General features: G+C 51.2%; 2 protein-coding genes across 2 annotated transcripts; one reads left to right on the forward strand and one right to left on the reverse strand.

Annotated features, from left to right (window-relative positions):
* Nucleotides 1-1,915: 1,915 nt before the first annotated feature.
* On the reverse strand, nucleotides 1,916-10,424 carry Rem1 (RRAD and GEM like GTPase 1). Its single transcript, XM_041670797.1, has 5 exons — nucleotides 10,334-10,424; nucleotides 8,990-9,531; nucleotides 7,959-8,038; nucleotides 3,562-3,763; nucleotides 1,916-2,619 (listed from the first exon to the last, which is right to left on the reverse strand). Exons 2-5 carry the CDS (start codon nucleotides 9,327-9,329, stop codon nucleotides 2,348-2,350), a joined length of 894 nt encoding a protein of 297 aa, XP_041526731.1. The 5' UTR covers nucleotides 9,330-9,531; nucleotides 10,334-10,424; the 3' UTR covers nucleotides 1,916-2,347.
* Nucleotides 10,425-14,439: 4,015 nt separating this feature from the next.
* On the forward strand, nucleotides 14,440-17,303 carry Defb124 (defensin beta 124). Its single transcript, XM_041670738.1, has 2 exons — nucleotides 14,440-14,497; nucleotides 17,146-17,303. The coding sequence occupies exons 1-2, from the start codon at nucleotides 14,440-14,442 to the stop codon at nucleotides 17,301-17,303; spliced, it is 216 nt and encodes a 71-aa protein (XP_041526672.1).

The raw sequence follows: 17,303 nt of genomic DNA on the forward strand, positions 1-17,303 counted from the left end.
CTCTAGCAGCCAGCAGGGTCTCCCGAGGGACTGGCTCTCTGCCTTGGCACATAGTAGACCCTCAGTAAATACCGGTGGGGCAAGAACAGAGGGAAGGAGAGCGCTTGTCCACGTCCTGAGGCCTGCTGGGAAACTCCATGAGCCTTCCCTCTGGGTTCTCAGTCCAGGCAGCTGTCTTCCCCTCCTCCCGCCCTCGCACCCGGCCCTCCATCCGGCCTGCATTTTTCCGGGTTTGATATCATTTTTTCCACTCTCCCGGCTGCTGCCGGCAGCCTCTGCCAACTTTCCACAGCTACAGCCTCCCACCCCCATTCTCGACCGCAGGCCGGAGACAACTTCGGGTGGGGAGACCCTCCTCCACTTCCTGGGCATGACTGGTGACCAGTGAGCTAGTGAGCCTGGGGGAACTGGACACCCCAGGGCACCTTTTTTTCTTTCTGCACCTCGTTCCTCTGGACTGGGCCATGAGTGACCCCCGTGCAGGGTCCAGGAGTCTGGCTGGGGGCGGCATTTGGTTGGAAGCAGAGGTGTCAGGAGTCAGAGGCAGAATGATCCAAACAGTTTGCATCTTGTTCTCTTCTCAAAGTCGTGACAGTCCGCCTCCCCCATCCCACCAACGTGGAAACTCCTGACCTCACCCCTACACCCAGCTGGGTCCCCAGGCAAGCGGGAAGCCTCACTGTGTCCTGGGGGCCTGGAACTCACTGACTGGTGACCCTCGAGTGCTCTCTGCTCCTCTCAGGGCTCCACTTTCCACATTTGGAAAACGAATGCACTGGACTAAATTAGTGTCTATCCTGGGATTAATGGACTGAGTTCCATGGAATTCCTGCCAGTCCCCTTAAATTATACGCAAAATTGTGTTAGAGAAAAATCTTTGCCCTTCCATTGTTTTGAGCTAGCGCCAGGCTACGTAGACCTGGCTGGCCTGGAACTTGCTTTGTAGACCAGGATGGCTTTGAAGTTTCGGGGGATCCTCCTGCCTCTGCATGCATTGAGTAGTAATGGTCCAGGTATGTACCTAATTTCCCTGTCCCTTCCCTGGAAGGCTAGATTGGCTTTGATTCTTTCGCTCAACCTCCTGAGTTCTGTGGTTATGGGTGTGTGCCGCTATTCCCACCTCCCCTATAGAATTTTAACACTCCCCCCGCTTTTGTTTTCTGTTAGGGTGGGATCAAACCAATCACCCCACTGTTCCAAGAAGCTTGAATCTTTAATCACACCTGTATCTCCTTTCCCTCTATGTGTGTGTGTTTGTGTAGGGCAGCGGAGATCTGCCCATCTCATTTTCAGAGACAATGCCTCTGAGGGCTCACCAAATAAGGCAGGGTGGCTGGCCTGTGAGTTCCAGGATCCACTAGTCTCTGCCTCCAAGGTGCTGGGGTTAAAGGGTTGTAACACCAGGCTGGCTCTTTGCCTGGGTTTTGGGTATGGAACTCAGGACCTCATCTGAGTTGTTGACTGAGCTATTCACCCTATCCCCTTGTCAAGAGAACTGTGGTAGGGGGCTGATAGCACCGGGGATCTCAGTGGTTTCCCTTAGAGCACTTGCATGTTTCTGGGCTCCTTCCTTCCTGCTCTGAACCTCCTTTTCCTAAGCGGCCAGAGGAGGTTAGCAGTCTTAGGCAGCGTGCAAACGGAACACACGCATGCACAAAAATAACAGGGTGGGTGTGCAGCTCCATGCCAGAGCTTCCTAGCATGTGTGAGAGAGTGACAGCTTGGCACAAGCTGTCACCACCCTCAGTGCCAGGATGAATTCTAGGGAAAGGAGCAAATGGCAGGTCATTTGGAACTGTGGTAGTCACGTGGTCCACAGTGCGTGTATCTCCTGGGCCTGGGGAAGAAACTAAATCCAGCAGGGAGGAGGAGGCCCGAGCACATAATTAATTCATTGACTTTATTGATTGTCCAAGACAACAAGGCCAGTAGGCCAGACCAGTCTTTAGTCAAGTTAGATGTTTGGAGAGGAGGAGGAGATGCCTAGAAGAGCCCAGGAAGTGAGATCCATGCATCAGACTGGACATCCTGGACTGGCTCAATGTGGAATGTTCTGAGCGTTGGTCACAGCCCAGGGACAAGAGTTTTACAAAAAGACACCCACTCTGTAAAAAACAAAAAACAAAACAAAAACCAAAACCATACTTGTGTCCAGCTTGGGTTTACAGCCCCATAGTCCACCCGTCACTTCCGCAGGGAAGAAGGTTAGGTTCTCAAAGCCCTGGCTCCTGGCGATGCTCTCTGGCCATCCTGGAAACAGGCAAAGTCCACTACTCAGACTCGAGGCGACACACCTTCGGCCCTTAGTGGCACCACAGTGTCTCATCACCCCAGAGAGGTGCTTGCCTCAGAGCACAGCTAGATTGTGGCAGGACTTGGAGCGGGCCTTGAGTGCCCGGCGTTGTGCGCTGCGTGCCGTCAGGCGTGCCAGGAAGCGTCGGGCGCGCTGGCCCAGGCTGGCCCGTCGTCGCGGTGAAGGTGGCTCCGGGGCCATGCTGTCCTGGCGGCGCAGGCGCAGTTGACGCACTACGCCCTCAAAGAGCTCCATCACGTTGTGTTGCAGAGTGGCTGAAGTCTCGATGAACTTGCAATCAAACACCACTGCGCAGGCGCGGCCCTCTAACCGGGGGGGGGGGGGGGGGGGGGGGGGGGGGATGGAGCCAAGATAGAAGGAGTAGTTAAAAGTGGAAAGAGGTGTGTTCATACTCTCAGGAAGCATCGCCCCACACACCCCCACCCCAGGATCGGGTTTCTATAGTGGCTTTGGCTGTCCTAGAACTAGCTCTTTAGACCAGGATGGCCTTGAACTCACAGAGAACCTCCTGCCTCGGCTCCCCACCCCCACCCCCAGGACTAGGATTAAAGGCACGTGAGCAGTTTCCCTGGTGCCTACTTAATTCAGGTGTCGGGGGACCCAGAGGCAAATGATAAGGAGCTTTGAGATGTCAGCTTGGTCTGGGGGACTGGCTGATACTCAGCAGAACAAGGCTGAGAAGATTTGACCTCACGACTAGGGCCGTTTTAAGATCTTACGGGCCCCACTAGAAATATGGAACTTATTAAACTATTCTTCTCCCACTATAAATACAATTTATACCTACCTTTAAAAGTTTCGGGTTGTAATTATTGGCCAATACACTGTTTCATCCAAAGCTTGAATTTATAATCTCCCTAATTTATACTGGGGCCACTAGAGGCCATTTTCAGCTGGTAGACATTTAGTCTCTGATTACCAGGGGAGTTTACAGGGGGAATTTTAAGCAAAAGTCACAAGGTAAGCTGTGGTTCTGGAAATTTCTGTCAGCGTCAAGGAGGAATGATTGAATAGGGCTAGAGAAATATAGGGACTGGGACACTGGGGATGGCAAGACAGGACAGAGACTTGGAGTGTGGCGCAAGGGGACTGTAGAACTCGGGTACCGATTTGGAAGGTGAGAGGATGAGGCCTGGTAGGTAGTTGCAGGAATGCGCCAGGCGGAGGGTACAGATCTTCTCTGAGGTGAGCTCCCGAGGAGGAGCAGTAAGCCTGAAGGAGAGAGGAGCGGTGGGCAGAGAACTCACCTTCTACGGAGACCTCCCTGCAGCGGGCCAGGTCTGCCTTGTTGCCCACCAGGATGATGGGCACATGGTCGGCCTGATGCGTGCGCCTCAGCTGGATCCGGAGCTCCGAGGCGCTCTCGAAGCTGCAGCGATCTGCGATGGAGTACACGATGATGTAGGCGCTGCCCGCCTGCAGGCACGACTCCTGGCTCCAGCTTTCATCCTGCGGGGGAGGGACCCCAGGCCCAGCCTCAGAGGGTGCCTAGCCCTGGCTGACAAAGAGGCTTCCTTGGTCTAAAGGGTGGAGTAGGTACAGGTTCCATTCTGGGTAGTCTTGGGGAACAAATTCTATCATAATGCCCCGTGCCACCTTGGGAAAACTGCTGATTCTCTGAGCCTCGGTTTTTTGCTTGGGAAATCTGACGTAGGCTACCTAGCATTCTTCCCTCTTCCCTTGACTTTGGACGGAAACTGAGTGGGGAATCCTCTCCTGCAAGAGGCATCTTGCTTTGCCCATTGAGTCTTGTCTTCCTCCTCCTCTTCCCCCCTCCTCCTTTCCTTCTTTTGACAAGGTCTGACCCTGCAGACCAATTGATCTTGAGGCACTTCTCCTGCTTCAGCCCCTGGAGTCCTGGACCTATATGTGTGCCCCGGCAGGCCTGATTCATTTAGCTCTATCTAGTTTGTGAGGAGAGTTTGGGCTTGGGACACGGCACTTTAGTCTTTCTGCAATCCAGAATTCAAAGAAAAAAGGAAGAGAGGGCCACTGAGAAGGCCCAGTGGGTAAAAGAGCTTACAGTGAAAGCATGGATATGATTCCTGGATCCCACAGTGGGAGGAGAGAACCAGCTCCAAAAGCTGTCCTCTGACCTTCACGCCTGCACATGGAAAGTGTGTACCTGCCCTCATACACACATCACCACACATATACAACATACACACTCACTCAAATTGTAATAAAATAAAGTGTGTGTGTGTGAGAGAGAGAGAGAGAAGAGAAGAGAGAGAGAGAGAAGAGAGAGAGAAAGAAGAGAAGAGAGAGAAGAGAGAGAGAAAGAAGAGAAGAGAGAGAAGAGAGAGAGAGAGAAGAGAAGAGAGAGAGAGAAAGAAGAGAAGAGAGAGAGAAGAGAGAGAGAGAGAAGAGAAGAGAGAAGAGAGAGAGAGAGAGAGAGAGAGAGAGAAGAGAAGACTGAATTTGGGGAGGCCTTTCTCAGTACAGTTTTGGAGAGAGAGCTGAAAGGTCACCGTGGGGTGTAAGGACAGAGAGGGATGGAAGTGGAAAGGGACACGTAAGTCTCAGAGCTCTTTCTAGTCATTTGACCAAGGAAAGGAGAACCAGAATAACGGAGACAGTGCTTCGGGAGTGAAGATTTCAAAGACTCTAATGAGGAATGGTTCCTGTCCTCAAGGCTCATGTTCTGGAAGGCGAGCTATGGGAAGGGGCAGGGAGGGCCCTTAGGAGGGACCTCAAAAGTGCCGGAGGAGGGAGATGTGGTGTGAGGGGGCAGGTTTGGGAGGGCTCCCAGTGAGTCAGTGGGCAGGGCTTGGAAGGAGGAGCAGGCCCAATGGCAGGAAGTGGTGCAGAGGAAGGGATGAGTCTGTCAGGCTAGGGTGGGAAAGGCTGACTGGGAAGGACTGTGAGTGAGAAGAAGCTGGACCGTGGAACAGGTGAACAGAGAAGTGTCAGGTCCTTGCTCGGTAGGGGTGCCTGTGCTCGCTCAACCGCTGTGTTGATCATTTCCAGGCCAAGTAGCCTTTGGGTAGAACCAGACAGATGCAGCATCTCGGGGCCTAGAGGTAGGTCATGGGGTAAAGGCTTGCTGCACACACACGAGGATCTGAGCTTAACTGAATTTGATTCCCAGAATCCACATCACAAAAAGTACCAAAACCCAAAAGTTTGGATGCAGTGGTGAGGTCAGAGGACAGCTTTTAGGAGTGGTTCTCTCCTTCCACAGTGTGGGGTAAATCCCTAGCTGTTCAGTTTGGTGGCAGGCACCTCTGTCCGGGTTTAGTCATTTTGCAGGTCCCATGCCTGGTTTTTGATTGGTCTGCCCAACTCACTGACTACCCCACAGTATTCTACTGTATCCAGAAAACAGCTCTTCCCCATACTGGCCCTCGAGTTCCATGAGACTAGCATCTTGTCTGACTCATTTACTCCATGGTCTTCAGCATCCTGGTCCACTATAGACACCTAACAAGCATTTTTTTCCTTTCCTTTTTTTCCAAGACAGGGTTTTTCTGTGTAGCTTTGGTGCCTGTTCTGGAACTAGCTATTGTAGACCAGGCTGGCCTCGAACTCACAGAGATCCGCCTGCCTCTGTCTCCCGGGTGCTGGGATTAAAGGTGTGAGCCACCACGGCCCAGCCTCTAACAAGCGTTTCTAATGAACGAGCGGGTGAAGAAGTGAAACTCAAGCTGAAGAAGGTTCAGAAAGTGATACTCCCAGGCAGACGGGGACACAGTACCAGTATAAGCGGTGGATTCTGTAGATCTGGGCATGAGTGTGCCTTGTAGATCTGGGCAGGAGTGTGCCTGCTCTCTGAGAACTTTGGACACATTAACTCCTCTGAACACCTGTTTCCTTGTTGACAGAAAGGGAAGTAGAAGATCAACTGTATGTACCATTTTAACTGCACATCACAGTGTATGCCAGGGCTTCCCAGTGTCGGAGGCAGGGGTGGGGGTGGGGAGGGTGCTCCATCAACCCCAGCTCCTGTTTTACAAACACCATCATCCCTACCCAGACTTCCTTTTATACTTGTTGAAAGTTATTGGCCATACCAGACATGGTGATGCATGCCTGTAGTTGTGACACTGGGGAGGCCAATGCAGGAGGATCAAGAATTTGATGCCAGGGCTGGTGAGATAGCACCAGACCCACATGGTAAGAATAGAAAACCGATTTTAGCAGACTGCCTTCTGACATCTGCATGTGTCACACACAAAATAAAAAAGTATACAATAAAAAATCTTAAAAAATGGACAAACATTTACCTAATGAAAAGGAACTGCCCACACGGCCCCTTCATTCTCTCCTTTGGTTCTATCAGCGGTGCTGTCCGCCACCCAGAACTGCCCACTTGTTTGTTTGTTTGTTTGTTTATGAAACAAGGTCTCTCCACACAGCACCAGATGTCCTGGAACTCACTATGTAGTCCAGGCTGGTCTCAGACTCATTGCGTGGCCCAACACTGTATGCTTAGCTTCCTTTATGGGCTTACGTTTAGGGAAAAGGTGAAACAACCAGTCACTCCATGTTCTTTTCTGGCGCTCAAAAAGCCCCCTTAGGTGTCATGTTTCCTTATCTGTGACTATAGTACTTGGCACATGGCGGGCAGGTGCAAGGTTTTGTCAGCTGAATCCCTGGAGAGAGAGGATATCCCTGCTGATGTCTTGTCTCCTTCTATTCTCCCCCTCCCCCTTTTTGAGACACAATCTCATGCAAGCTCAGGCTAGCCTTGAACTCACCATGTAGTCAACGATGGCTTCAAACTTCTGCATCCTCTGCCTCTAGCTACTGGGATTACAGGCATGCACCATCATACCTAGTTTGTGCAGTGCTGGGGACTGAACTCAGAGCCTTGTAATTCAGTGTGCCAACAGGCACTCTACAATTAGGCTACATCCCCAGGTCATCTTCAACTAATTTCTCAAAGCCCTACAATAAGCGTATGTTATGTAGCAAGAGGAAAGTAAACCATCGCATTTCTGTTCTGGCAGGGGGAAGGGGATGGTAACCTTTGGTTTTCCATTTTCACGACCTCCCTAGCACCACACATCCTCCAGACAATTCTCCACTCCTGCTTAGCGCTCTTTTCATGCTCCACACTGGGCTCACTACAGTGGAACTGCATCAGAATTAAAGACAAGACAAAACAAGACCAGCTGATGATGTGGCTAAGATACAACCTGCTCATTGGGAAGACACGTGCCGAGCTGGTTCTAGGTCCTGGGTTTGATCCCTAGAACTTTTTGTAAGCAAATAGCAGTAGCAACAATTAAAAAAGAAAATGCTTGACCCATTTATCGGACGAGAAGATCGAAATTCAGGGTAGGTCTATTGATTGCACAAAGCTGCACAACTAGTAGGAAGAAGGAAGCTGTGTGCGTGTCACCCTTAGGCATTTTGGGGTCAAATCCAGTGGTTTTTGCTTTCGCAAATGTGGGAGCGTCATAAGGATGAGGAGGCATGCAAATGGAGAGGTGCATTCTGGGATGTCTGCTGGGAGGGCGATTGGTGAAGTGAGGAAAGAGGGTAAGGCTACGAGGTTCTCCTGCCTTAGGAAAAGGTGTAGGTTTGGGGAAGGGGCCAGTCAGGTCCCTGCCCTAAGCCCTGCTCTATATACCCCAGGAGACAGGCATCTACTATTAGGTTTAACATCCCTCATCTTCCCAGGCTTACAGTGTCGTACCAGTTTCTCGGCCTCCCAGGTGTCCATGACCACCAGTGTGGTGTCCTCTCCGTCCACCGAGAGGGTTCTCTCGTACACATCTGCAATCAAGCGGGAGAGTACAGTCTCAGGGTGGAGTGGGCCACTGCAGACACAGTGTTCCCTTACTGCCCGTTCTTGTCAGTCACTCCGTCACATTTCCTTGGGGTAGGGAGTTCTGTCTTTCCTGGTGGTCAAAAGTCCCTGTTAGGTGTCCATGTGTCCCCAGTTATGAACATAGTACATGGTCCATGGCAGGCAGGCGCAAGAAGCTGGCTCTTGTCAGTTGAATGAACATGGACTGGTGGGGTTAACCTGGGAATCCTCCCCAGCCTGCTCTGGACTCTAGCTCAGGCAGATCATATTATCTCAGGCCTCAGTCTCCCCATCTGTAACACACGTGTGAGCATGTGTACATGATTCTCACGAAGGTCGAGACTGGAGAAGGGAACTGGTCAGATGGTCCCCATCCTCTCTCTGTGTTTAGCCACTCCTTCCCTTCAACCCTGTGCCCTCGAAGCCTGCCCGGCAGAGGCCTATCTTCCTGTCGTCTGACCGACTCTGATTGCCCTGCAGCTCCTGACCTGTGTGTTCAATGCACTTCAGGGGAGTAGAACAATCTATAGCTCAGAACTGGAGATCTGGAAGCCTCTATTTGGGAAGAACATTAGTTTTGTTGGGGGCTGAGGGATGGGAGGGGAGAGAGGTTGAGGACTTGGGGCTGGGAGTTTCTGAGCTGGGTGGAAGCCTGTCATTTCTTGACACACATAGTTTCAGATTTTCTCCCCTTATGACATGGAGACAAATCACCCAGTTTCCCTCCTCTAGGCCCTGTCCAGGTCGTGTCCTGCCCAGCCCTAGATGAGCATCATTTACTTCTTAGCATGCTTGACTGCTCCTATATGTTGAACAGCATGTGACCTGCACAACTCTCTCTTCTCTGTAATCCCATGCCCCTAGTGACAGGCTTTTCTGTCCTGTTACCTGCCTGACTCACCCCACAGGGCTCTTACCTCCCAGCTGTTCATGAAGGTCCCGCTCTTGCTTCCCTGCGAAGAGACTGGCCAGACTGGTCTTCCCGACGCCGGGGTCTCCAAGCAGCACTACCCGGTAGAGGGCTTCCCAAGAGCCTTCAGAGTCGCTGGATTCAGAGGACCACCCATCCTGGGCTGGGGAAGGTTTTCGAATGGGAGGGTTGAGAGAGGCCGACTGACCCAGTCGGGGATGCTGGGATTGAGTAGGGGGTGCCGTGCACAGGCGGCCAGGCTGGTGGCCCCGGGATGACAGGGGTAGCGGAGTGCTGGCTCGGCGGCGCAGGGTGGTCTTTGCTTCCTGTTGGGTGTTAAGTGTCATCCTCAGTCTTTTCCCTGGCTCCTTCCCACCTTCTAAAAGAAGGTGGCTGGGCAGTAAGTGCCTTCTTCTCCGGGTCTTGATAAACTGTGCAAACGACTTCCTCCAGAGTCCTCTTTGGTTCAACGGGGGAGGTGGGGGGAGCTCTTCAGCTCCTTGGGGTTGGGGGCTGCTGGTTTCAGGCCTAGAGTCCACCGGGGTTCGCCTAGAAGGGGCGAGGGCAAGGCTGTAAACACACGAGGCTGACACACCCCGAAGCAGATCTCCAAATTCCGAGGATGACCCTTTCCCCATGACACAGACCGGAGAGTGGCTGCAGCGAGCTGAGACACCTAAAACATCCATAGCACATGCTGCCTACCCGGACCGGTCCTTCCCCTTCAGGATCTGAGACCCTCCCTACAGGAAACATCGGACCGCCCCATTCCCCCTTCCCCACCAGCTCCTTCACTTGTTCAGGGTTGGGGGATGCTGAGGAGGATTGAGGCCTCTGGGAAGTTTATTCCCGCTGCCTGATACCCCCAGGCAGAGTTTGAAGAGGAAGGGAGGGGCGCGTTGGTGCCCCACAAGGGCGAGGGGCTCCAGGGATCTCTCTGGCTGTAACCTGAGTGCCCTGGTGCCATGGGAACGGCGTGCCCGGTCCGCCCCTGCGTGAAAAATTCAGGAGCCGCTGGCGCCATGGCCTCCAGCTTTTGTTGGGGGACAGAAGCCGCGAGGGACCCAGCAACTGGTTTGGTGACAGAACAGGGTGCAGGGAGGGAGCCTACCGGGCTCAGGACTCAAGTGTTTTTTCGGGGAGTCTGAGCTGGAACTTTCCCAACTCCCGGTCCTGGATGTGAGTCCCAAGTCCTGGGGCGGTCGGGCGTGATGGATGGTGGCGTTCCTTGTGCCAGGCTCCCCTAGCTCTGCCATCCCGCACCCTCCAGGACGCGGGTTCGAGGCTCCCAGTCCTCGGACCACACTGTATGCAGGCGACCGGAGAACTCCGCCCGGACAGTTAAGTTTACCTTGATGCTTGGAGGCTCCGAGTTCCCGCTGCTGCAGTTCCTGAGTACTCCGTTATTCCCCGGCCTCGGTACGCAGCCCCTCGGGCCTGTCCTGTCCCGCCCGGTCCAGAGCCACCCCGCCCCGTGCGGCCCCGCCCTGTCAAGGCAGCCCGGGTCCCCGCCCTGCAGACCTCCGCCTCCAGTCCTCCCCGTAGGGGTGGCAGTGTAGGAATGGAGTGCCAGGAGAGGGAGTTTATTCCTGGGTCTGTAAGTCCCTCTGTGTCCATCTACCGAGTACACCAACTTCAGCCCTGGACGGAAGCCTCTGAGGGAGCTTGGTCGATGTTCAGAGCCCCAGGTTCCACCTTTCAAGGGAGGCCATGCGGGAGAACTGGGCTCGGAGTTCAGAAGTCTGCATTTTAAACAAACGTCCAAGTGATAACAGATGCAGATAATTCCCAGAGCACCATTTGAGAAGCGCTGGGTGGAGGGTTAGTTTTGAAAAGCGGTCTTGGAGGAAGAGCCCATGTACTCTGTTGGGGAGACTTCGGAATGTCTGATTCAGATACCATTAATTCACTCATCGTTCACTTGCTGCTGATTCACAGGGACAAAAAATAATCTGTCTATTAGTTTACTGTCCCCTTTAAAAAAATACTTAAAAAAACCTTTATTTTTGCGGGGTGGGTGGGCAGGGAGAGGTTGCCAAGGCACCTGTGCAGATGGCAGAGGACAGCTTGGAGGAGTTGGTTCTCTCCCTCTATGGATATTGGGGATTGAACTCAGGTTGCCCAACTTGGCAGCAGTGCCTTTGCCTACTGAGCCATTGCACTGGCCCTATCTATCCATCAGTTTTAACCTTTGTAGGCACAGGGAACAGGAGAGATGCTGATCTTGGCAAAGGAGAAAAAAAGCTGACTACAAGGCCAGGACTCGAGCTCTTTGGGGTAGGAGCCCCTTTAGCTCTTGAGAGGGTTTAGAGGTGTGTGTGTGTGTGTTGTGTGTGGTGTGTGTGTGCTGTGGAGGCCACACTGTACCTGTGGGTGGGGCTCCTGGTCATGGTTGAGGGACTCCAGGTGCCTGGTTTGGAACAGATCCACATGGCAGGGTATGTTGGCTCAGCCCCCTCAGAAACAAACTCCCTCAGGTCTGACTCCCTTCCGCAGCCTGGAGGTCAGGCTCTGCTCTGTTCCAAGTTTCAGTAGAACAGTGGCTTTCAGGTTGTGCCTCGCCCTGGCTGACCCCATTTTACGAAGTGGCCTTGGCTTTATTTTGACTGCACCTGCAGAGCGGCCTGTAGACACTACCACCCGTCGGGCACCACCAACGAGGTGGAGACCAATAGACAATTCTATTAGCGTATCTGTTCATATTGGTACCATCCAGGCTCGTTGGTGTATGGAGCCTGCAGCATACATACAGAGCACCAGATTAGGAAAGGGCACAGCGCCCTCTCTGGACCTCACAGAAAGGACAAGTGATGCAGCCATGGTACCATCCTGACAGACCTGTCATGTGACCACCTGCCGTGTGTGTGTGTGTGTGTGTGTGTGTGTGTGTGTGTGTGTGTGTGTGAAAAGGGACCAACAGATCTCCCAATTATCCAAAGCTTCAGCTCAGCAGAGTCTCCACCATTTAACATGCCCTTATTATTACCATTCTTCCATCCGTTGTCCATCTACTTATGTGGCCAGACTGGTTCTGGCTGCCTCTCTGGCTGCAGCTCAACCCTGTGTCCGGGCTCCGTGAACCTCCGGAAGCTCTCCACTTGTGTTGTTAGTATGTTGTCTAACCACTGGCAGTGACTTCTCTGGTCCTACATGCCCTCTGCTTCCACTAATACCCCTTGACCTCTGTGGCTGCTTTAACCCCTTGACCTCTGTGGCTACTCTATAACACAAACACACAATACATACACACACATACACACACAGCTATAGACCTGTGTAGACATGTACATACTTGGAACTGTGTGAAGTATAATGTTAATAATTGAGATCAGAATAAAGACCCTGAGAATGCCATGGGCCAGTTATCAAATCGGGACTGCCTGGCAACTTGCATCCAATGAAAAGGACTTAGCCTGTAGATTTGATGTTATTAATAAATTCTGCCATTGGGGAAAGACATAAATCTGATTGTGTTTCTAACAGGTAGCTTTGCTGCCTCAGCCTACCTGCAGGCTGTGCTGTGCTGGACTAGCACCCTTCACAGTCTGAGGGTGCAGTGATCTGGTTTCCAGTCCTAGTTCTGTTAATTCTGTCACTGTGTGAGCTTATGAGAGTCAACTCCCCTCTTTGGGTTTCGGTCTCTTCATTTAAAATTGTAATCTGCCGGCCTCAGTGGTGCACATCTGAATTCCAGCACTTGAGAGCTGAGGCAGGAGGATTGTGAGTTCCAGTCAGCCTGGGTTACATAGTAAGTTCTAGGCCAGCCTGGCTGCATCACATGGCCCTGAGTGTCCCCCCAGCCCCCGCCAATTTAAGCAAGCTTTTATTAAAATTTTAAATACTGACCAAGAAAAAATTTGTCAGGACCACCACCTGTAAACTTTCTGGCTGTGTGGCCTTGAGGCATGTGTTGGTGGGGCTTCTATGGAGAAAACCCAAAGGGCCTGGCCCTGTTTTAACTCCCAAGGAAAAAGTAACTGGAGGTAACCTTGCTAAGACAGACAAACAAATGAACATGTTTTTGTCTATGACATGGAAGTCTGAACTCAGCATTTAAGCCATCGTGGTGTGTAGTCATCCCGGCCTCTTTTAAGTAGGTCTCGCTGCTGTGACCTGCACTTTCAGGCCTGTTCTGCTCCCTGTGCCGGGGATGCCCTTCCCCTTCTCATCTTTCCTTGCTGTAACCTAGACGATAAGGAACCAGACTCAGTACCATTAAGTACTGTGCATGTATTATCCCGATGGCTTGGTCTGGAGTGGTGTCTTAGAAAAGCCTGGAAGACTTGCATGGCTCTTTGATTCAGAAATTTGGGGTACGGCTAGGGAGCTCTCATTTCTTTCAGGTGGGGGTTGCTGCTTCGGGCACTATGCTTTGAGAACCTCGTTTCATTCAATGCTCCAAAGGTAGTTAGTTATTGCTCTCTGTGAGTAATAACTTCCATTCTCAGAGTAGATCAGAGGCTGGAGAGATGACTCAGGTGTTAAAAGCGCTGGCTGCTCTTGCAGAGGACCCAGGTTCGGTTCTAAGCACCCACATGGTGGCTCACAACCATCCCTAACTCCAGCTCCAGGGAATCTATTCCCACTTCTGACCTCTGCGGGCGCCATGCATGCACACGGTGCACATGCATACACGCAGACAAGACACATAAAATAAAGTGAATAAATCTAATAGAAAATTAAAAATAAGGTAATCAATTTGAAAAGAAAGAAAAGGACTCTTGTTATCGTGTTGTAGGTGGCAGCTTGGGTCTCTTCCAGGTTGGGCGATTTGTTTAAGGTCTCCCAGTGGTTAGGGAGTGGATTAATTCTGTCCTTGTTGAGACGCAATGCCTGACTGAAACAGCTTAAGGGAGGAAGGTTTGTTTGTTTCACAGTTTGAGGGTGCAGCTCATTAGGGTAGCACCAGGAATGCGAGGCAGCTGCTCCCATTGCCTCTTTGTGTGTGGGGAGGAAGGAGGGAGGGAGAGAGGTGGGGTATGGGTGCTCAGTTCGCGTTTTTCTTTTTATTCTGTCCAGGATTATCCCAGCCCATGCAGCGGCTGTTCACACTGAGGGCGAGTCTCCCCACCTCCGTTAGCTCACCTAGAAACTTACTCACAGGCGTATCTAAATTTTGGCCTTCAAAGTGATTCTAGATGCTGCCGAGTTGACAGTCAGTATTGACCAATACATGGGAAGATGCCGGCCTTTCTCAAGTGTTTTCTTACTCTCTCAGCTGGGAAGATTCATCTCTTCTTCCTCCCCTCAATGGACCCAAGGGCCTTGCAGCCTCTGGAGGATGTGGCTGACTAGTCCACGCAGAGCTAGCCATGAGAGAGCTAAACAGCCTTGGGACCACGTGGCTGCACCCTCCCACCTGGGTTTGCTGCCCATAAAAGCTGGAAATACAGCAAGACTTTATGCTGGATTCTTCTCTGACCTGGTCCCGGCGGCCTCCCCAGGAGCTTGGTGGCCATGGCACAGTGGATTCTGCTCATTGTAGCTTTCCTGGTCCTGGGTCATGTGCCACCAGGTAATCGTGTGTGTGTGTGTGTGTGTGTGTGTGTGTGTGTGTGTGTGTGTGTAAATGAATACTAGGCTCCCAGGTCCAGAAGGCCAGACTAGCGTTTAAGTTCTGGTTCCACTAATTTGTGGGACAGCGTATAGCCAGTTGTTAAATCAGCCTGCACCTCAGTTCCCTAATCTGTAAAATGGGATTCACTCCACAGAAACTCATTTGAAAACTATGCACTATTATGATTGCTGGAGGCTTGTGGGAAGAGAAAACAGGCAGACAGATAACCTGTCCGGTGGCTACAGATATAAGAACAATAGAGGCAAATTGTTAGTAGCATGTGGGGTTGGATGGATGGTGCTGGAAGGCTCTGATCAGCTCTTTAAAATGTTTGAAGATTTATTTTATTTCCTTGTGTAAAATGGTGTGTGTATGTGTGTTTGTGCAAGTGAGTGTTGAGGTCCACAGAGGCCAGGAGTGAGCATCACGCTCCGTGGGGCTGGTGTTATTTACCCTTGTGTGAACTCTCCTATGTGGGTGCTGGGATCTGAACTCTGGTCCTCTGATAGAGCAGTAAGTGTGCCTAACCACTGAGAAATCCTCCCAGCTTCTAGAACCCCTTTTATTTTGATCAGAGCATGATAGTTCACACCTGTAATCCCAGGTCTTGGGAGAGAGGATTGAGAGTTCAAGGCTGGCTTGGACCTCCTTAGTGAGTTTGAGACTCTGGCTTGAAAAATAACAAAATATAAACTAAAAAATGAGAGAAAACTTTTCAAAACTTCTCTTTTGAAAAAAAGGGTAAAATATGCATAGACAGAGAATGGTATAGCGAGCAGGTAAGGTTGTCTTTTCCTTCCTCTGTTTTGCTTGATGGTACTGGAGATGGGACCCAGGACTTCATTCCGCTTAAATATGTGTTTAAGCACTGACCTATGCCCCCGCCCACAAGGCGAGTTTATTTCAGACACATTTAACATGTGAAAAAAAATAGAGAGTAACATAGTGAGATGAGGCTTGAAAACGTTCATTGTAAGACATTTTAAGCAGAGGTAGGAAACGGTCTGAAGAGCCCGGATGTGCCCATCATACAGCCATAGCACTGTTTCGTTTCTCCTTGCCCTACCTCACAGTATATATAGAATTTTCTAGAAGGCAGGTTTGAGTAGAACTCTGTGTGAACAGAGGATCCAAGGAAGGCTGTCTCAGACCATGGGAATGGCAAGCAGCAAACAGCAGAGGAGGCCAATGTTGCGGGAGTGGGGAACATACAGGAGGGAGACAGCCCCAAGCCTGAGAACTGAGAGTAGATGAACTGCATACTGGGTAGTGGAAACCCCAACTCTGAGCCCTCGGGAAGGTCAAATGTAGGTGAGAGTTCTGTTTCTAAACCTATCCTAGCTCAGTGGGTTAGGGGCAAGACCCTTTCTCTATCTAGAAAGTGAGGGAAATTCCCTAGACTGGACGCTGGTAGCCTTGACCATCTGAATTTCACCCTGATAACCTCGGTTCCTGCTTACTGACCATTTACAATGTGCCTGGTTCCCATGACTACCCTCTGAAGGAGAGTGCTATAGATGAGGAATCGAAGGCCAAGGTCACTCGCCTGGGAAATGACAGCCAGGGTCACACAGCCTTGTTCACCATTAGTCACGCACATCTAGGCTGTGATGCCTAGAGATTGTGAGACCATTTCTGGGTCTGTCTAAGAGGCTCTGCTGGGCTGGAAGGCAGGGTTATAGGGCTAATAAACCTGTACACAGGTCTGGCAGCATCCTCTGAGGTCTTGGAGGGATCTCTCAGTCTAGGAAGATGGAGGGAAGCCTTCCCTTCCTGCCTCCCACTCCTGGTTCTCTTCTTGCTTGAGGTCACATGTCTGGAATGCACTGTCCCAGGCAAACCTGAGTGCTCCTGTTCTCCCCTCTTACCCACTTCTGCTCCAACTGGCCACCACAGTATGCTGGTTCCACGGGGCGCTAATACTGGTTCTACGGGGCATTTACCACAAGCTCTAAGTATTTGTTTCATTTTTGATTGCCCTGTCTGCACTTTCTTTCATTTTAAACTGTGGTATCCCTGCTGCTCCATAGTTGCTCAGTGAATAAATGAGAGGCTCCATCCATGCCATGGCTCCCAAATATAAGAAAGACCAAGTTCCCCAAAGCCTTTGCCTTTCTGTGAATGGAAACTCTCACACTAAAGCCTGGCATGAAAGAGGTCCCTTTGTGCCAGAGAAAGTTTGTATAATGGAGACTTTTTTGGCTTTCACTCTGATTTTGCCATGTGACTATGATGGCTTCATTAAGGTTATTGACCTCTGTGAGTCTTCATCTCTCCACCATTATAAAAGGGATTGAAATGAGACCAGCTGCACAATGGTATAGTGCTGTTAAGAGAACAACAAGGGTGTACATGATAGGAGCTTTTACCTGGACAAGAAGCTATTCTTTTAACCTGTGGTCTAACCTGTGACTTACGGGCTTACCTAGAATGAGATCTGTAACCTCCATGGAAACCCAGTGCTCCCATTTATGACTTGTGGTCTAACATCTGACCAGAGAGCTAACCTATCACCAGCATAGCCCAATCTGTAGTCCAACTTGTGACCAGCGGTCTAACCTGGGACCCACAGGCTGCTCTATGATCTGTGGTTTTCCTCCATACAGGAAGCAGTGAATTCAAAAAGTGCTGGAATGGCCAAGGGGCCTGCCGAACTTACTGCGCGAGGCAGGAAACCTACATGCACCTGTGTCCCGACGCGTCCCTGTGCTGCCTTTCCTACACGTACCAGCCTCCACCAGCCTCCAAGACCAGAGAGGACTAA

The sequence above is a fragment of the Microtus oregoni genome, unplaced genomic scaffold, assembly GCF_018167655.1.
Source record: "Microtus oregoni isolate MIOR12 unplaced genomic scaffold, Mior012 000020F_ref0000438, whole genome shotgun sequence".
In the NCBI taxonomy this organism is placed as follows: domain Eukaryota; kingdom Metazoa; phylum Chordata; class Mammalia; order Rodentia; family Cricetidae; genus Microtus; species Microtus oregoni.

Excerpts from the sequence above, each read along its gene's own strand:
- Defb124 (XM_041670738.1), top strand. The coding sequence starts at position 14,440 with ATGGCACAGTGGATTCTGCTCATTGTAGCTTTCCTGGTCCTGGGTCAT. Across the intron at positions 14,498-17,145 it reads CCTGGGTCATGTGCCACCAG|GAAGCAGTGAATTCAAAAAG; the intron begins GTAATCGTGTGT and ends TCCTCCATACAG.
- Rem1 (XM_041670797.1), bottom strand. The coding sequence starts at position 9,329 with ATGACACTTAACACCCAACAGGAAGCAAAGACCACCCTGCGCCGCCGA. Across the intron at positions 8,039-8,989 it reads CCTTCATGAACAGCTGGGAG|ATGTGTACGAGAGAACCCTC; the intron begins GTAAGAGCCCTG and ends GCTTGATTGCAG. Across the intron at positions 2,620-3,561 it reads CAGGGAGGTCTCCGTAGAAG|AGGGCCGCGCCTGCGCAGTG; the intron begins GTGAGTTCTCTG and ends CCCCCCGGTTAG.